This window comes from Arabidopsis lyrata (assembly GCF_000004255.2).
Source record: "Arabidopsis lyrata subsp. lyrata unplaced genomic scaffold ARALYscaffold_4, whole genome shotgun sequence".
Taxonomy (NCBI): domain Eukaryota; kingdom Viridiplantae; phylum Streptophyta; class Magnoliopsida; order Brassicales; family Brassicaceae; genus Arabidopsis; species Arabidopsis lyrata.
This window is the reverse complement of record NW_003302552.1, coordinates 14,989,893-15,010,180: the sequence shown is the minus strand read 5'-3', so window position 1 is coordinate 15,010,180 and position 20,288 is coordinate 14,989,893. Positions and strand designations below refer to the sequence as shown.

Below are 20,288 nucleotides of genomic sequence, written 5' to 3'. Positions count from 1 at the left end.
TTAAAGAGAGATAGAAAAGAGAGAGAAAAAGAAAGAGAGAGAAAAGGAGAGTGTGTGTTACACCCGAGTGTAAAGTTACATCCGGATGTGAGGAGAGAAACAATTTTATTCTTTTTTTATTACCTCTAACACCCTTCAGCTTGCTACTGCGGATGCCTTTATAAGAGAACCCAAATGTGGGTGATCACTTACGAGACTTGGGAAGCATAATTATGAGACAAATTAGTAGTTACCACATTTACTTTTGGCTTAATTGCTTGCTAAATCTGATAAGTGGTATGCCTACTTTCTGTTAATAAATCCTTATAGACGTGTGATGTGCATGTGAGTTTTTGAAAGACATGAATAAAAGTTTAACAAAAAAGAAGACATGAATAAAGTTCTATACCAACACATTTTTCAAGGTTATGGTGTGTATCATTAGTACCATAAAATTAGAGAAGAAGCGACAATATTTTAAACATATAAGAATTGTTTTTCTTAGTTCAAATAAACAAAAATCACATTTAAGAGAAAAGTAAGTTACGTTATTCATGTAAGTGAATTGAATCTCTCTAGAAGATAAGTAGGGACAAACATTTTTTAGGTAAACGTCCGGCTCAGTCAACGCTTACTTAGTTTGACTTGTGACTCTATAACATTTACAAAGTCCATTTGTGTTCCCTCTTTAGTCTTCTAGCGATCTAAATAACATATAATAATTGCTATTTATTTATCTTGGGAGAAGACTATTGGAAGAAAAAAAAAAATACGAACGAAGATTTAATAATCCTAACTTTTTTTCTTCTTAAAAAGAAAGGATTTGAAATGAAGCCAACAAGTCCAAAATCAGCTAACAAAGTCACAAACATATCTACGCAGTCTCTCTGGCTCTGTCTTTGAGTTGGCTCATAAAATGTGTAATGAAACTTTTACCTTCAAAAGTTTCTATGGATGCACTCAGCACCGGTTTAACCTGATAAAGGAAAGGAGTATCCGCGAAGATACTTGGAGTCCACTCCCGATTCACGAGCCAATGCGACACGTCCAGTTCTTGCAACCTGTCATTGATAGTTTCATTATTAACATCAACACGATGCATAATTTAAAAGTAGCAATGCTTGGCAAGCTTATTCTTGTTATAAGCACAACCAGAAGAAGACGTAGAATTACATATCATGAAACTAGGTCCAGCTTTGGTTATTTATTTTACCAGAGACTTAGATTTCACTACCAACTAGATCTTTGAACTTTATCCGAACAATTGGAGTAGCATGATAAGAATTCACAGGTAGATTGCGAAACAAACCTCGCATATACCATAGGGCTCCAACAACCTTTGCAGTGCAACCATCTTGTCTAGATCCCCAGTAAGCTATATCCACAGCCAACAAATTTCAGCACAAAATCCAAAACACTAAAGCAAAAAGAGATTAAGATGGAAAACCAAGTCTGCTTCATATATTTTGGCAAATAGAACTCTGATTATGTCAAACAAGTTGAAGACCTATAGAAAGTCGTGAAACTTTGAAGATCTCCAATTGAAAGGATTTCTCATCTGAGACTGAGATGCAATTACACCTCAATAAAAATCCAATTTATGAGAAATGTATTTTACCTGCAAAGTAATTGTGTGATCTGATACGTCAACAGCTTTAGCCCTGAAAATACTAGCAATGTCCAGGACATCTCTTCTCGCAGCAGCATTCACGGCAATCTTAATCAGCATCAGTTCTCTTTCAGCAAATGGCAAATGCGTAAGATCATGGACCTGCAGAAATCCTCACAAAGTTAATAACTGCGTGGAAAGTTGCGGTACATCATGCTCAGAACTGTTTTCATGAAGCCTGTACAGTTTGACTCTTGGAACTAGAGGTCTCATTCGAATAAACACACAAGACCAGGAAATGATATAGGAAAGTCAAGAAAGAGTTAGCAGAAAACTCTTCCTCTAATCTACGTTTTAAACAAAGGGCAAAAGGTCTAAGATAAGCAAAGGAAAGAAAAGGCCATCAAAAACATTCAAATTGTTAAATATATAAGAAAGACGGTAGCTTTTGGTAATCCCACCTCATGCACATCTACGAGTTTATAAAGTTGCTGCACCAATTTGCTGATCGATTCATCTGTTGCAGGTACAACTGTTGTAATGCGTGAAATGCCCTTGGTTTCAGCATGTCCTACAGCCAAGCTCTAAAGAAAAAGAAGATCTTTCAGTGTATCATTAAACCCCAAGTGTGTGCGCGCGTATGAGAGAGATAAGGACTATGCCTGAATGTTGTATCCCCTTCGAGCGAAAACACCAGTCACAATATTAAGAACTCCTGGAGTATCATTTACAAGCAACGATAGAGTATGCGACCGTAGCCCACTCGTCTGAAAGATCAGAAAAGAATAACTGTCATAAATAAAACGAAATCGCTTAGAGAAAACCCTAACTCTTTCAATGTCTGCTATGTAAGTAAATAGATACAGTCTCCACAGCTATCATACACACTAAATTGATTTATCATTTATTTTTTTTTTATTTTTTTGGTTCAAAATTGATTTATCATTTATGTAACTATATTAACAGAATTGATTACTGAAACTCAGAGTCCCAGACAGCCTGAATGGAAAAATAAGTGAAACTCTTGTAATGCAAACTATAATCTGATACCTGACTTTTTTCATATTGCTATTTAACAAATTCATGGCAGGAAGTTAGATATATAGCAAAGAACTCTCTTACATCTTCGTCAGTGAGAAGTCCCCAGTGAGCGTCGAGAACACGATGTACCATGGGGTCAAAAGTTGGCTCAACGGGATAAACATCTCCCTAGATTTAAAAAGAAAAGATAACTTTTAAAAATTACCAAACGTGGAAAACCTTCAGTGTAGCTAGGGTGAAAAACAAAAAAGGGCATTAGAATTGCATGCTTCAAAAGTTAATTCCAGGCAGCCACCACATAAAGGGAAAAAAACACTGGCACTGGTAGTTCTGTTTAACTTCATCAAATAGCGTAACCTACTAATTTATGCAACCAAAATCTTTGAAAGGAAAGCGAGGAACTTCAAGCTGAAGTTAAACAATCTAAGGAGGAGAGAAGCACACACCCCTGCTGTTGTTTCATTTTGAGGGACCACGGCTCCTTTTTTGCTACCTCGAAGAACACTAACAGGTGCTTGCTCCTTGAGATCTGGATAGGATGCTGCTGAAAATCGCCAAAATGGAGCAGTTGCACCCATCTTTTCCCTTCTCAGTGCTATCTGTTATCCAAAAATGTCATTCCATTTTCCCTAAATTAGTGAAAGTCCCTGAGATCTATGTCTTTGTGTCCACTCAAAGATGTAACTACTACATACATACATTAGATAGCACAAACTAAATGATATTCAAAAGCCATAAAATCTAATATTCCAAACATACACTACCTTTCCTGTCCTGACAATCTCTCTGATCTGAAACTTTCTCAAATTTCTTTCTACAGCAATCATTTTTCCAGGATCTCCAGTTACCTGCAAGATAGCTTGAAAACGATTACTAAAGAACTAAAATATGTAAATTAGATACACCAAATTCTTTTTTTATTCCATTTTCTCATAATCAAGGTAAAAAGAACAATATATTTAAGGTCATGCTTCTCTAACTTTATAAATAACACTGAGCACTCCCACAGAAATCAGCACAGGCAATACAATTCAGAATGCAGATTATAAGCATAGGGTAATCAAGGGTAGCAGCAACCTGCTGAAGAACTTTCTCATTATATTAAGTTCCAGAAGTTGCACCAAAAGTTTCAAATAAACCTTAATACACATCTAAACTGAATCTACATCCCAAAATAGAGTCTGCATGTGGATCATCATCAGTTTCAAAAGGCAAAACAGAAGTCTGAAACCCATAGGCTATAGTGCGAAACAAATATCAAGAACAACACATCATAAGTAGATTTACCTCAATAGTCAACGCATGTTCCGCGATATCCACAACTCTTGCTCTGAATGTGTCAACTAGCCACATGATCTGCGAATTCATTAGACAGAAGCTAGTCAAAATTAGAGAGAAAAGTAACACCACCACTGCCCTAGATCAGAAGCAACCAGCAAGTACATCAAACTCTAATTTCACATAGGCAAGGAAAAAGTACCTCTGCCCTGAATTCTGGATGCGCATTCACTTTTACAAGCATCAGTTCACGCTCCACTTGCGGCTCACTTGAGATATCTTCAACCTAATTAGCATGTCAAGGTCAATCCAGAGAGTGGAAGAAGAAATCGGGCAAATTGTAAATTTTCCATAGTCCTAAGAAGTCCACTAAAATCTTCCAAGTAATGAACAGGTAAATTGGCTGATGCATAAAGTTGCTACTGATGAAACTATAGTGATGCAGAAACTAATAAGCGCGATCTACAAAAGGACAACCTTTAGAACATTAACGAGCTTCTGGAGTTGCTCGATGACCTGCTGAAGTACCCTTTCAGTTCCACAGACAACTATGGTGAATAAAGCCTTGTCTCTGTTCAAACCAACAGCAAGACTCTCAATATTGTATCCTCTCCTCGCAAACACTCCTGCAATCCTATTAATCATTCCGCTTTCGTCTCCAACAAATACTGAAATTGTGTGCTTCCTCACCCTGATTTCAAAGCACAAAGAATCAAGCAAAGCAAAGGACAAAGGAAACGAATCTAAAGAAATATTCACAGTACTTCGATTTTGGAGTCGTAGAGGAAGCTTCGGAGTAAGATGCGTCAGAGATCTTCCCATCAACGCTTCTTACGAATCCCTCCATTCGCTTACCCATTTCTTCGCCACGGTGCGAAGATTGACCGGAGAGATATGAAATCTTCGCCGGGAACGATACACGCGTCGAGGATACGAGAGAAGGAGAAGAATCGGAACATGCCGATCTCAAGCAGCGAAGAGATGGTGAAGAACTTACAGAAATGGCCGCCATTGAAGAGACGAAGCCCAAGGTGTTGCTACTGAAGAAGAAGACTGAAGACGACGAAACGGCGAGTGAAATGGAAGCGTATATATATATGTTGGTCGGACCGATCGAACCGGCCGGTCCGGTTCGGTTTTGAAAGAACTTAGCAATTAATGGCTAAGAAAGCCCAAAAGGCTTCGAGTAGATAAGACCGACACGTCAGCTCCACGTGGAAAAACCTTTTCAAGTCAATTAGTTTCCTAATTTTGCTAAAAAGTATAGTATTTAGCAGGAACTAATTGTAATAATGAGAAGTTTAGGGTAAGTTTTACAATTTTGGAAAAAGAAAATAATTTAAATCCGTTAAAGCCACCGAAAAAAGTGGACAATCAAGAAGAGTCCAAAATTACGCGGGACTCGCCAAATAATGATTGAAAAGAAAAGTCAAATCAAAGTCAATCGGAAACCCAATAATATCAAATTAAATAATTATTCTCGATAAGCAACGCGCTAGAGACGGATCTCTCACATAATCCCCAGATCAAAGAATTTTCAATTTTCTCGAGAAAAAGAAAATGTGATTATCCATTCGATTTTTATTTTTTTCTCAGAAGAAGAAGACGAAAGAGAGAAGACACAGAGATTTGAAATCATGGCGAATATCGCGGGACAGCTAAAACGAGGAATCTCGAGACAATTCTCAACTAGATCGCTTCGTCGTACGCTTAGTCGTCAATTCACGCGTCAAGCTTCACACGATCCTCGCCGGAACAATTTGCGGTTCAGTTTTGGTCGGCAATCGTCTCTAGATCCGATTCGTCGGAGTCCTGATGGTTCTAACCGTCCGCAACTTGCTGTACCGGATAACCTCGACGCTACTATGCAGCTTCTATTTGTGGCTTGTAGAGGTGATGTTGAAGGAGTTCAGGATCTACTTGATGAAGGAATTGATGTTAATAGTATTGATCTTGATGGTCGTACGGCTCTTCATATCGCTGCTTGTGAAGGTCATGTTGATGTTGTGAAGCTTCTTCTTACCAGGAAGGCTAATATTGATTCTCGTGATCGTTGGGGAAGCACGGTAATGTGATTCTTCTAGTTTCATGACTCGCCTCTTTTTGGTTAGATTTGTGCCTTTTGGTTTTGAAATTTGGTTGTGTTGTGTGGATAGGCAGCTGCTGATGCTAAGTATTATGGTAACATGGATGTTTTCAACATTTTGAAAGCCCGTGGAGCTAAAGTTCCGGTATGTTTCTGCATTTTCATGGATTCAGGCTCTGTTCTTTTCATATCTCAATGTGTTTGTATTTACATTTTCTTCTTGGTTTTAGAAAACCAAAAGGACACCCATGGTTGTGGCGAATCCTCGTGAAGTTCCTGAGTACGAGTTAAATCCACAAGAGCTTCAAGTTCGGAAAGCTGATGGTATCTCAAAGGTAAGAGTTCTCCCTGCTTCAATTTCCCGTAAAATGCTTTCTAACAAATTACTACATCACTTTTCCATTTTCCAGGGAATATATCAAGTGGCTAAATGGAATGGGACCAAGGTATCTGTAAAGATACTTGATAAGGATCTCTACAAGGATCATGAAACCATGTACGTTGACTCTTCTATTCAATGAGTATCTGTCTATGTTAGCTAACAGGTCAACAGAACAATAGGTCAAGAAGGAGTTTGAATTTCTTCTTGAGTTAAGCTATAGATCATTGAAAGCATTTGTTATGTTCATAGTGATACTCATTGATATGAGCTGTAAGATTATTTAATCATAGTTCTTATATAATCTTTTATGTTGGAATTATACATTTTCGGTGTTCTTGTCTGGAATTCACTTCACTCCCTCTATGTTGATCCCTATTTGCTTTTCACATTTAACGTTTGTTCTGCAATTTTTCTCATTTGAAGTTTGTTGTTTACACACAGAAATGCCTTCAAACACGAACTTACTTTATTCGAGAAGGTGCGTCATCCTAATGTTGTGCAATTTGTTGGAGCTGTTACTCAAAATATCCCCATGATGATTGTGTCCGAGTATCATCCTAAAGTAAGCTTTTCCCTCTTTTTACACCGAAAAATATTTTTCCCTCATTAAGCAATTTTTGGATGCTAGGAACTAATTTTGTCAACTTGGTGGTAACTTGCAGGGTGACCTTGGGAGCTATCTTCAAAAGAAAGGTCGTCTTTCTCCAGCCAAAGTTCTAAGATTTGCCCTCGATATAGCCAGGCATGTGCCTTTTTTTGGCAAGATTGTATTCAAATTACAACTACAGTTTTTTTTAATCTTCTGAACAAATAATTTTGTTCTTCTCAGGGGAATGAATTATCTTCACGAGTGTAAACCAGAACCAGTAATCCACTGTGATCTAAAACCCAAGTAAGATAACTAAATAAAGAAGCATTTGCAAATTATTAAGTTTTCGAGAACATATTTTTGGACCCTCGTTATCTAATTTTTGCAACTTCTTGTAAGGTGCCAGAAATATTATGCTCGATAGTGGAGGACATCTGAAGGTGGCAGGATTTGGTTTGATAAGTTTTGCAAAGTTATCATCTGATAAATCAAAAATACTCAATCACGGGGCCCATATAGATCCTTCAAGTAAGTCCTTAATTCCTTCTGGCTACCCAAAAGAAGTGAGGGCATATGATGTACATAAAACATCTAGATTCCTGAGAAACTTTGATACAAGTATTAAGTAAAGAAACTATTTTTACTATTGAAATACTCATAAGAATGATACATTTCCATGAGGCAATAGTTTAAACAGATGGTTTTGTTTATTGTTTGCAGATTACTGTATGGCACCTGAGGTTTACAAAGATGAAATATTCGACAGGAGTGTGGATTCTTACTCTTTTGGTGTCGTATTATATGAGGTAGGTACCTCATGGATTCTTACTTTTTGGTGTCGTCGTATATGAAGTATCTATTAGTTACGTTAATGGTCAAACATGTGTGTAGTAGTGCTCCTCTGCATTTCTTGATGGCTGTATCTAGTCCGGCTTTAATCTACTGAGTGTTCTTTATGCTCTCTAAAAGTATAGCTGATATGTTTTTTTTCTAGCATCTTACGCCGACAAGCTTCTCTAACAACTCTCTTGGCATAAATCTTTGACTGAGTTCATCTTCAAATTCTTCAGATGATTGAAGGAGTACAACCCTTCCATCCAAAGCCTCCAGAAGAGGCAGTGAAGCTAATGTGTTTGGAAGGAAGAAGACCTTCGTTTAAGGCCAAGTCCAAAAGTTGTCCCCAAGAGATGAGAGAGTAAGTATACTATATCTTTATCAACTTTAAAACAGAACTTGTTTTAACACTTAAGTTACAGTAACATCATTTACTTGGTCCTTGATCCTTTACCCAACCTCTTTCAGCTTATTGGTTCAATTTTTATTTGAACAGATTGATTGAGGAATGCTGGGATACGGAAACTTTTGTTAGACCGACATTTTCTGAGATCATAGTTAGATTGGACAAGATCTTTGTACACTGCTCAAAACAGGGATGGTGGAAAGATACATTCAAGTTCCCTTGGTAAAAAGCTTACTCTCAAAAACTATTTATCATTTATGTTTTTGCATTTCTACTTTCACCTTAGTTAAGCCGAATTCTTCTAAGATCGTGATTTTTCTTATCCTAACGGACTAGAGCCAAGCTCTTACATATATCATGAGTTTTTTTCTCAACCAAATGGATGATTCCTCAGGAAATAGTAGAAAAGAACGGGAGAGGTTTGACTCAGGAACACGAGAAACTCAGCAATTCAAGAGCTCTCTTCTCATGTTTACAATAAACTAAGATACAAAGAATACAAAAACAAACGGCCCTCTCCGATTTGTCATTGTCTTATCGTGTAACAATGTACAATGTAAATTGAAAAGTACTTTCATCGAGCTATATAGACTTCTCTAATGCACAGAACTGAGCATTTTGAGATACAATGTATCATATTCATATAAGTATCAAGAAAGCTCTTTATTCTTGTTATGCTTCAAATTCAAAGATCTCTGTTTTTTTTATGGATTTGTTTGCAGGGGACACAACCAATGAAGCCAACAGGATAACTCAGAATTTAGCCGACAAAGAAGTCGTTATTAGGTAATCAACTAACAAACTGATGACATCTCAGATTCAAATTGTTAAGTCAAAAGAGCAACAAACTCATCAATGTTCTTGTCGGAACTACCTCCTTCAGAGATAGCTTCACGAGCCAAAACCTTAAGCTTCTCAACATTCTTCCTCATCTCTTTCCCTCTCTCTCCTTCCATGACATCAACAACGCATCTCGCAATCTCTTCCTTACTCGCAAGCCCTTCTCCATCGGTCGTCACTCTAACCCCAATCTTCCACACATCCTCTATGAACTTAGCATTTGTGGGCTGATCCGTCCACTGAGGCATTCCCACCATTGGAACCCCTAAGCACAGTGCCTCCAATGTTGAGTTCCATCCACAGTGTGACACGAAACACCCGATTGATTCATGTGCCAAAACCTCTAGCTGAGGAACCCACTTAGCCACAAGTCCACAATCTTTCTCCTCTGCCTCTTCGATAAAACCAGACGGTAGTTTGCTCCTCTCGGATTCTCTAACGGACCACAAGAAGTGATATCCGGTTTGTCTAATCGCCATTGCGGTTTCCTTCATCTGTTTTTCGCTCAAAGACACCAATGTCCCGAACGCCACGTAAACCACCGACTTCGCTGGCCTATTCCCCAACCACTTCAAAACAGACTCATCTGGCTCTGTCTTGGAGGTCTCAAGTTCGTAATCTTTGTCTTCTGGCAGCCGATTATCCAGGAACTTCGACGGAACTACCGGTCCAATGTTCTTCACCGGCCACTGATCATTCATCCATTTCACTACCTGTGTAAGAAAAAAGACGTTCCACAAAACTTTCCACCTTCTCAAAATTCATATACATGACCAAAAAAAATATAAATTATAACGTTACCTTTGGTTCAAGTTGATCAAAAGTGTTGCAGAGAATGCCATCAGCTTGCAACAAATTAGAGAATTGCCTAACCACAAACTCGTGTATAAGAGGGTACGACCCTTTTTCGCAGGCGAAAGAAGGCAGATCATCTTGGCTTAACAATGGGAAACCTGGAAAAGATGCAAGCGTTGGGTTCTCGTGTCTATCAACGGGAACATCGTAGGCGCCTTCGTTGATATGGTAGTACACAAGGCTAGCCAACCATGGTTGAGTGAAATATGCCACTACGTATAGATTCAAGTCCTTGGCTATGTCTAATGCAAAGGGCATAAATGGATCATAGATCAGAGCTTTTGGAGGATTGTCCGACAACTTCGCACTGCATATACAAGGGATTATGTAACAGTAGAGATTAATAACGTTTTTGCGTATATATTATAATAATCCTAAAAACGCTAAGAAACTAGTTTTAATAGTTTTAAAGCTAAGCTTTTTTCTTACATGGGCATTGCATTATATTGAAACTGTTTTAAATTCATAAAAAAAAAAGGCTTATGACTGTTGTAAATAGTAAAACCTAGCTGAATTACTTTGTATAAACATTAAAAAAGGTTGATAATCACTCAAAAAGGAGAGTTGATTCATTTGATTAATGTACATAAAAGATACATAAAACAAAGTTTCGTAATTGACAAAGGTAAATTCTAGTTCACTCAGAACATATGGAATAACTAAAGGTCTAAGGCTTCAAAATTTCAAATTTAATGGACAAAGAAGTTCAGGGTAGAGATTTTTACTAAAAAAATTCTCTCATCAAATTTCAAAGTAAAATTACCTCTAAAATAACTAGGGAGATATGTCATATTATATTTGAAATTCATGTATACCTAGAGATGAAATCGGTGAGGCTACGAGAAGTAGAGTTGTTGAAACGGTCAAGATCTACGAACTTGGCGTGAGGGTGTTCATCTGGAAAGAAACCGTCGTGGATGGTGTGGACGGTGATGGAATAGTCTTCGGAGGTGTAAGGTTCACGGTGGTCTTTTGAGGCGATGATGAGTGTGATAGCGAGGCCCTTTTTGGATAAGCGTTTAGCGAGTTGGATCATTGGGTTAATGTGTCCTTGTAATGGATATGGAAAAAACAGTACGTGACCCTTTGCTTCACTCATTCTTTTTGGGGTTTATTTGTTCGAACCAAAGAAACAATAAGTGGTTGCTAACTTGCTATGTTAATGTTCTAATTTATGTGTCTCCATTAAGTGGGTATATATAGTGATATATATATGTAGTTATTTATAATGTTGAAAAAAGTTACTGTATCGGTCTCAAATTATAGGATGTTTTTATTATGCTTAACGGAGATATATATATAGTGTAATATTAATCTCCGTGAAGTGGTTGATATTATATTTGTCAGGATAATTGCCAATTCTTCTTCTGCTTTTGGTTTTAACTCACTCTAGTCTTAAATTTAAAGGACTGTTTCAATATAAATCGATGCATTTTTTGCGAGTAAATTTGTATGCAATGTTAGAGTTTAAGTTTTTTCAGGATTGATTTCTATGAAATTTATTTATTTTAGTTGAAATCAGTTTGGTGTGATGTGTATAGAGCAATCTATGACGATTTAAACATTGTGATGGTAAAAGAAATTTTTTACTAACCATGTAATAAACGTGGTGGGTAGGTGACGCCATGAAGTGAGGAGATTAGGTGGGTGGGTCCGATAGAAATTATAATTTCACTTTTTTTTTTTTTTTTGTCAAACACCATTTTATTAAGTTATCGGGAAGAGACTCTCCTCTGGGGAGAGCCAATCAGGAACCGATGAGCTTACATGGGAAAAGATACACTTACGGGCTCGGGCTTTCTTAGCTAAACAAACAACCCGACCATTAAAAATACGAGGAAAAAACCTAGACTGAAGAGTTACAGCAAAAGATAAAGAAATACTACTGATAAGGAGTTCCACCACGAAGGAAGGATTCTCGTAGATGCGGAGGGCTGTCCTTTTCCAGAATGCCAAGCTCCATGGTAACCATTGCCACAAGGAATACAAAAGATTCCAAGCAGTTTTAAACTTCCAATATTGCGCCTAAAGTGCATGAGCATTCATTCCCTGAAAAGGGGGGTCGCAAAAAGGACGAGAAGAAAATCTCGCGATCCAAAGTCCAAGGTCGTCGATAAAGAGAAGGGAACGAAACCAAGCAATTGTAGGCAGAATTCTCGAACCAAGCAAAGAGATACACCGAAGATTAGAGCCTGTGAGTATGAAGGATGTAAAAGGGTACAAAAAACCTCCTCGTCTCGTGAAGGGAATCACCATAGAAAGCATAGTGTTTTGGAACTCAACTAAGCTTCTCAGGAGAAGGCACATTAGAAGTTTACCACGCCTGTGAGAGATGCTAGCTGAAGAGGTCTCTCTTTCAACAAAGAGGAAGTTAAAGCCATGTCTCTCATCAAGGGAGGAATTAATCGAGTCGGGAAAAGATAGATCTAGGATCAATACTCCAATCATGCCCTGACCACCATGATTCATTTTTCCAAACTTGAAAACTGACTTGTTGCAACCAAACGCCACTGGCCTTAGCAAGCTGTAATTACCCAACTGAAGAATGTGGTTGGTTTCACACCATAATATTCGATCCCTCTTATTGTCGCGGTTCTTTGAAACCGGATTTTCAAAGTCGCAAGATAAGAGCATCCAAATTTTCGAACTAGGTCTCTTAATAACCGACAATTGATCACTCCCAAAAAATAGAGTGGTCAGAGCAAAATTACTATCCAATCGATAAAGATATCCATTGAAAATTTGCGGATTCTTATTCTTAGAAACATCTAAACAGAAACATACTAATCTTTTTAGTTTCAACAAGCCCAAAAACAGGAATTTCCGTGTAATTTTGAAAATCCAAACTTGCGCCAAAAGTGTCGTGACACTCGGTCCTTGAAAAAGGTGGTCACAAGTAAGATGAGAGAGAACTTTCATGATCCAAAAACCCGAGATAAACAAGGGTTTGGTTTCCAACGGCAAGGGAGCATATTCTTGAACTCCTGATGTCGTCCATGCAAAGCTTTTAGCTTCATTCTCCAAAAAGGAGGAAGATACCATAATTCTCTCCGAATTGGAAGATTGAGGAAAGGACAATTGCTTCCAAAGAGACGAATTTGGTGGAATTAATCGTTTCTTATAGAAAGAAAATAACAACATATCACTCTCCATAATGGAGGAAGTAGAGACCAAGAAACACTTATGGTCTTTTGACTGCATTCTAAATTTACAACGATATAATTGTAAACATTGTAGAAACAATATTTCATTCTTAGATAAGAATAAACTAAGACATGAGGATCTTCTTGGTTTTGACAAACCCATTAACAAAATAATTAGACACTGGTCCAAAAACCAGGAAAACAAAAGTTGGCCCATATGGAATATGAATTTATCGGGGCTAATCAGGCCCAAATTTAGAAAACCTAATCCCTGGCCCAACTCGATTAGGGTTTGATCCCTTTCTCGCCAAAGACCCATAGAAACCAAACATAGGGTACGGCGGTTAACCGAAGAGACGACCACAAGCATCGGAATAGTTTTTCCGGTTGGTGGAAAGTATCTCACCCTCGGCTGAGAGTGGAAGCTTCTAACGATTTGTGGAATCAACAAATCCGGAGGAGTGACCGGATTAAATGGTGGAGATAAAGGCTCAGTGGCCGAGCCACAGAAGATTCTCGACGGCGGTAGGATGCCTTGTCGGAAAGAGTTGTCAAGCTTTCCAAACCAATATGCCTTTCGAGGAGGCGCCAAAAACGGCAATATAAGGAGCACCCGTTGGAGCAGATTGGAAAAACAGAAAATAACGTTTGGGCCATCGAAGGCGTCCTTTGATCTCGAGCTACTCACGGCGGAGGGAGAGTCGGAGATGTGTCTCGGCGACGAAAAACTGATACACCGGAAATGTAGAGAGACGTCAGGCAAATGCTCACCGGAAGGTTCGTCGGACCAGAGCTTCATGCCAACAATGCAACTTGTGGCTTCAGATCTGGAAGCTCCCGAGAGAGATCTGGACATGGCGGAGGATGCGGTGTAGAGATCAGTTGCAGTACACGGTGATAATGTTCTTCGGGAAACTCCCGAGAGAAGTGAAGATCTGGCGGAGGAGGCGTATGAGAGGTTGACATCGGTGCACGATGAACATGATCTTCGAGATCGAGAGACTCCCGAGAGAACTGTAGATCCGGCGGAGAAAACGGAGGTGAGATCATACTTTTCTCTTTTTTGTGGATCATACTTTTTCATTTTGTTATATTATTTATTGGCCTTCATACAGTGTTATGGATGAGCGCAACAAAATTTAAAGAGAACTTATGAAAATTTAAAACGAGACAGTATTTTTTTTTTATAACATTTTTAGATCGACAAGGTTCTATATATAGGTAATTTTTATTATGCGGAGTAACGTGATTTAGTGGAATCGAATTCCGGTAAAAAAAAGTGGAGTCAAATGTACTTAACCAATTTACTAAAGACACTGCACATTTAAAAAAAAAAAATAGTATTTATAAATCGTTTTTTATAGATGTTTTAAGTTCTCACAATTCAAGTATCTTGATCTTTTGTTTGAATGGTATTGACAAATGTAATTTAGTTTCTTCCACTTGAAGGAGATTACATTAGCTCTTCTTGATCTAGAGAATTTTTCAGACAAGACATACAAATTATTGTTCAACAAAATTGCAGTATAAGACATCAAGCAATCAAAATATAAAAGTCAAGTAGCAAAGTTGCAATTCCTTAATACTAAATAAATAAAAATTAAAGGTATAAGGTTTAAAAAATTAAAGCCACAAAATAAAAACTTGAAGTCATACGCAGCAAACACATAAATCAGAGAGTATTTCCAAGCTGCTAAACTCTAAAAGATTTTATTTTCCTTATCTCAATTACCTCTTTTGAAGCTTCTTCTACCGTTTGCCACCGACTTTTGTCTTTTGGTAAAAGATTCAGATTCAGGTTCTTGTGTTGATTGGCTCTTCTCATTATATGCAACATCAGCAAGACCATTATCCAAAGCTTTCACCAGATTTTCGAAGTAGGTTCTGGTTACTACAGTCAAATCAATTAATTTTATCCGGAGCTCACCGAAATTTTTTGATGGGTCTACAGTTTTACCGATAAACTGTTTCAACTCCTCCTCTGCACAATGATGAAGTCTCTCCAAACCAGTTTCTGCCTCCCCTGAACAACAACACAACGAAAATTTAGCTACAATTAATGGAAAATATAAGATTACACACAAACTAAGTGACTCTGTACAAAAAACTGACCTTGCAAATACTCAAAAAATTCTCGCTTGTCACGCTCTTGAGTAAGTAGGTAGTATCCATATGCATAGGTCCATTTCAAGACCCTCCTACATTCAATGATCTATAACAAAAAAATCTGTTACATGTCAATAATAATGGTGTAATTAACTTAGAGTCTCATTGGTAATTCTCATAATGGTGGAATGATTTCAGCATTCAAAAAAATTTAACCGTCATTAAGATGATTTTCCAATTTAATAAAGCTTTTCTCGTTTTTTCTACTATGTACTGATTCCTAGATTCTGTTTGGTGATTACAATCCACCTACTTATTTTTGTAAGTAATTAACAAAATCTAACATAGAGTCCCATTGGTGAATCGCATTATAATGGTGGAATTATTTTCGCCATTTTGAAAATTACACACATTCTAGTGATCCATTCATCAGTTCAACAAGATTATAAGTTAACCATAAAATCGTCTTCAAGATGGTTTTTCAATAAAGCTTATATGCTATGTAGTAAAATTCCATTATGTTCCGTTGTTTCCACATAATTTTTATTAAACGGTTTCCCAATGTTACAATAATTACTTTTACTAACCTGAAGCCACGCATCTACGGTGAAACGAAGCTGACTTTCTGGTGAGCTCTGATTGTCACTAAGCTCCTTAAGCTGCACTGACTGCCATTTCTCTAGATCACTTACAGCCTTTAGCCTCGACGATTGATTGAATGCCCATCTTTCATAGTAATGTGTGTATCTATCGATCGCATCTTTAGCCCTTTTTCTCTTAGTTTCAACCTCATTGTCTTCTTTATACGCGTTGCAAGCCTGGTGACTGCTCAATGGTTGAAGGCAAGCCCAACAAAAATAATGTCTACACGGAGCTGAGCATGACATATGGTTACATCCATTGTTCTTCTCAATAGGACGCTTGCATTTAGGACAAGGCTTTGTCTTAGCAAGTATCCAATTCGTGTTCTCGGACTCATCCTTGTTCTTTAGTAACCACTTTGACACCGTTTCACAATCCACAGGAGTATGAGCGTCTTCACAGCAATTCCAGCAGAACCTATACGAACACAAACAAGAAACATCGTAACTACTACTTCCACTTCCACCAAATTCAATAGCATATTCGCATCCCGGTGATGGACACCATTTAATCTTCTTCCCTTCTTCGACATAAGACCTAAGAAGATATCTATGATATTTCTCCTTATCCTTTCCTTAGTAACCTCATCAATCATATCTTGACCAACGGCAGCGGAACAAGAAGGCTCAGGACATTTAACCCTTAAACATCCTGGACCGTCTTCGATTTTTGTAGTGATGTAACCAGTCCAACAAGTATTGCAATAAGGATGACCACAAGAAACCCTTGCAATTTCTTCTCGAGTGTATGATTCAAAGCAAATTCCACAATGGATATTCACTTCTCTACCATCAACGTCAACGACAGGCTCCTTGAGGATTCCAACTAGGCCTGGGCATTCGGGTCCGCGGGTCGGGTTCGGGTAAAACCCGATCGGGTACGGGTATGTCGGGTATGGTAATCTAGGACCCAATAGGGTAAACTGAAAACATCGGTTCGGGGTCGGTTCGGGTATGGTCGGGTTCGGGTCGGTTCAGGTATCAGATTTGAGACCCGCTAAAAACCCGAAAAAATCGGGTTCTACGTATTTCGGGTCGGTTTCGGGTATTTTCTACCCGATTACACTGTTATGTATATTTTTTACCCTATTGTGTAAGCTTTACACTCCAATAGAACAGAACAAAACTTAAAGCATTTAAATAGGAAAATCTTAAACATCCATTACACATGATTCAAATCCAAGAAAAAAGACAAATTGGCAAACCGGATTGCCTAACAAGTTCATGGCATAAAAACAGAAAACTAGAAATAGACAATATCACTCTCCTTGACCCGCATGAACCTATACAAGTAAACCAATGTCAGAAATTAGAATGCAATCTCACTCTTACATAAGCTATGTATCTTACTCAGTCACTAATGACTAACCTTTGTATCTCAATCATTCATTCTACAGACTATCAGCTCCTTGGCCTTGCATATTAAAAACAAATTCTGGTTCACCTAGTTCATTCATGCTCTATAAAAAATGAAACAACAAGAATTAGAATCACAATATTGCAACATGATGTTAGAACTCAAAAGAGATAATAGAATCAGAACTTACTTCTCATACCAACTGTTCACACTTTATTCAGGACCAGAGAATTTACAACTGTTTGGAAATTTGCATTCAAAGGCAAACTAAGCGTGAAACCTTCCTTAACAAATTTTAGCCCAAGCAGTTGAAAAAGCAAACTAAACATGAAAGCACTGAACTCAAAAGTGTGATGTGGTCATCAAACCAAAAACCTCTTCTCAAAGCCTATGTGAATCTCCTACAATTCTCAATATTTTTAGCACCATAAACATAAAATTGCAGAGACTTCGATTTACCAATATTAACAAGTGATGCAGAGACTCGATTAAATTGATGCAGAGACTTCGATTTATAGATAACCAAGACGCAGAGACTCGATTACAATGATGCAGAGACGCGATTACAAACATGATGCAAAAACTCGATTAATACATGATGCATAGACTTCGATTTACAGAGAAACATGATGCAGACCGCAGAGACTCGATTACAATTTAAAAACATGATGCAAACACTGCAGACACATAGATCATGGAGTAGAACAATCGAAAATTACCTCTAACTGGTTTCGCGACAACGCCGACGGTGGAGAAGTGACCAGAGACGGTGTCGTGGTCTTCTCTTGAGTTTCCAGGATTGGTTCGATTAAATGATGATCGATAAAGGAGAGAGTATAGATCTAGAATCGGGAATCGAGCAAGGCAAGAAGCTAAATCGAAAGGTAAAGCTCTCTCCTTTAATCGTCTCTAACCCTAAAACGACATATAGACTTAAAAGAGTAAAGGTAGGTCTTCGGGTTTCGGTTTACACTATCGGGTATCGGGTAAAACCCGAACCCGACCCGATACCCACGGGTATGAATACATAAGACCCAACAGTATAAAACTCTTATACCCGTACCCGCTCCGAACCGGGTTTTTCGGGTCGGTTTCGGTTCGGGTACGCGGGTACGGGTTTTTTGCCCAGGCCTAATTCCAACGGTTTTACGGATTCTCTCTTCGTCCGTAAACCATTCATCTTCGATCTTACTAGCACTCCAATGAAAGTGAAGAAGAAGAACGGTCGCTTCGACGTGGCTTAGAGAGAGAGCCGTGGAAACTCGTTCGATATCGTCTCTTTGATGCTTGAGAATATCTTCTTCCTTGAGAATTACGTAACTTTTCTCAGATCGACTAATTGTGTCTTCAAAATGGTAGTCATCGGATTCTATACCACCATCGATGTAAAGATCCTCCTCCTCCTCTCCTGATGAGATATCGATTATGTCATCATCTGAATAATCCATGACCGTCTGGAAAAATAAAACCTTAAACGACTTTGAGATTTAAAGGAGGCACACGAAGCTAAGTCTCCTTGGTAAATTAGGGCTTTGCTCTAACTCCTAGAAGCTCTCTCTTCTAAGTTCTTATCAATCGTCTTCTTTTGATTTATAGATTCATTTGATTCCAAGTTATTATTGTTAGGATACTACTCGGAGCTAAAATCTTTTATGGACCTTTAATAAAATACGTAAAACAACGTAAGAAAGGACAAATCAGAGATCATAACCAATTTGTCCACGTGTTTTCATCTCGGAAAACTGAAACGTATAACAGCAGTTTCTCTACTAGTCAATCACTTAATTAAGCGTAAGAATTAGCAAAAAATTCATCAAATTTTGTTTTTGTTTTCAATTTTCTCTTCAATTTTAGGCCAAAAAGATAATATTGGTTCTAAAACTTGTTGAGGGAAAAAATATATCCTACTAATATCTGAACTCTGAAGATATCTTTTGCAAAAATTTATATATCCTATCTTTCTACATTTGAAATATTTATATTTTTTTTTTTATATAGAAGTAAATCTTCGCAAATTTATATATTTCCAACTTTTTCAAAAATATTTTAAATAAATATAAAAAACTATTAAACACGAAATATTATTTTAAGTATCTTAATATACTAATTGAATTTAACTAATTTAGAATCTATAAAATAATAACAAAAGGTAGAAAATAAATTTAAATATTTTTATCCATAGATATATATATATATATATATATATAAAATAAAAATAAGTCATTGCATCTAACCCTATATTTAGTGTATAAATTTTAAATATTCTATACAAAGAATCAATCTTCTATCTAACTAGAAAATAATAAACAAAAAAAATTTGTAAAGCTCCGTGTAAAAATAAGTGTATAACATCCCTTATATATTAATTGAGAAGCATTTTTAAAAAATAACCTTACTTTCATGTGTGATTAACAAAAATGCCATGCTCACGTGTCGTTCTCATAGTGCTTCTCAATCCATTTAATTAAAAACCTAATATTTATTAAGATATTAATAGATTTTACCATTAGTTTTACTTATATTTATTTTTTTCACTTTATTTATGTTTTTTATTTTACTCAATTAATTAAAACGAAAATACAATTAAAATATTAATTAAGATGGAGTACCTAATATTTTGTATATTAATTAATATACCAAGATATATATCATAAATTATGATAAACATAAACATTAATACATAAATGAAAATTTCACTAATCTTGATAATCATTATTACACCACCATTTATCTAATAATATAAAAATCGAGCACATTCAATATATCAATACAGTTGGTTAATAATTGTATTGTCTCGCACATAGTGCTTATGTGTGGTTTGTTATCTAGTCTAGTATTATACGCCAATAGCTTGAATAAAATTCGTACAAATAATATACGACAAATAATAGCCTGACTAAAACATATTACAACGACAACTTAAAAAAAAATATTGACACCATCGCAACTTCTTTAATAAAAAAAATATTGACACCATCGCAACTTGACAATGTTTTAAATATATATGTATGTTGTAACATGGATAATCGGATATCATCTAATTTTAAAAGTAAATTAGTACATATTTTCACAAAATTTACCTGTATCAACTAGATCCGGACCCGCACGTACGTGCGGGTTGTTATTTTAAATCGATATGATT

At 37.0% G+C, this 20,288-nt stretch overlaps 4 protein-coding genes and 1 long non-coding RNA gene across 5 annotated transcripts; 1 reads left to right on the top strand and 4 right to left on the bottom strand.

The window, feature by feature from the left end:
• Positions 1–599: 599 nt before the first annotated feature.
• Positions 600–4,975, bottom strand: LOC9317264 (acetolactate synthase small subunit 2, chloroplastic). The gene is made up of 12 exons (XM_021028812.1): positions 4,672–4,975; positions 4,385–4,598; positions 4,110–4,193; positions 3,917–3,985; positions 3,394–3,477; positions 3,076–3,228; positions 2,711–2,797; positions 2,251–2,355; positions 2,050–2,172; positions 1,598–1,750; positions 1,289–1,354; positions 600–1,040 (listed from the first exon to the last, which is right to left on the bottom strand). The coding sequence occupies exons 1-12, from the start codon at positions 4,917–4,919 to the stop codon at positions 951–953; spliced, it is 1,476 nt and encodes a 491-aa protein (XP_020884471.1). The 5' UTR covers positions 4,920–4,975; the 3' UTR covers positions 600–950.
• Positions 4,976–5,273: 298 nt separating this feature from the next.
• LOC9315411 (serine/threonine-protein kinase HT1) lies at positions 5,274–8,879 on the top strand. Its single transcript, XM_021027655.1, has 12 exons — positions 5,274–5,973; positions 6,064–6,138; positions 6,224–6,328; positions 6,404–6,489; positions 6,817–6,937; positions 7,038–7,117; positions 7,205–7,267; positions 7,371–7,492; positions 7,685–7,770; positions 8,035–8,159; positions 8,295–8,426; positions 8,599–8,879. The coding sequence occupies exons 1-12, from the start codon at positions 5,545–5,547 to the stop codon at positions 8,603–8,605; spliced, it is 1,431 nt and encodes a 476-aa protein (XP_020883314.1). The 5' UTR covers positions 5,274–5,544; the 3' UTR covers positions 8,606–8,879.
• LOC9315410 (UDP-glycosyltransferase 74C1) lies at positions 8,853–11,092 on the bottom strand. Its single transcript, XM_002879297.2, has 3 exons — positions 10,715–11,092; positions 9,846–10,206; positions 8,853–9,757 (listed from the first exon to the last, which is right to left on the bottom strand). The coding sequence occupies exons 1-3, from the start codon at positions 10,996–10,998 to the stop codon at positions 9,032–9,034; spliced, it is 1,371 nt and encodes a 456-aa protein (XP_002879343.1). The 5' UTR covers positions 10,999–11,092; the 3' UTR covers positions 8,853–9,031.
• Positions 11,093–14,620: 3,528 nt separating this feature from the next.
• On the bottom strand, positions 14,621–19,044 carry LOC9315408 (probable E3 ubiquitin-protein ligase ARI11). Its single transcript, XM_021029835.1, is given in 5 exon segments — positions 14,621–15,065; positions 15,155–15,254; positions 15,736–16,364; positions 16,367–16,615; positions 18,288–19,044. Coding segments are annotated over 5 exon segments (1,584 nt in total). The 5' UTR covers positions 18,595–19,044; the 3' UTR covers positions 14,621–14,766.
• Positions 16,901–18,049, bottom strand: LOC110229491. Its single transcript, XR_002332875.1, has 3 exons — positions 17,866–18,049; positions 17,159–17,249; positions 16,901–17,072 (listed from the first exon to the last, which is right to left on the bottom strand). It is a non-coding gene; the product is annotated as an uncharacterized LOC110229491 (long non-coding RNA).
• Positions 19,045–20,288: the final 1,244 nt, after the last annotated feature.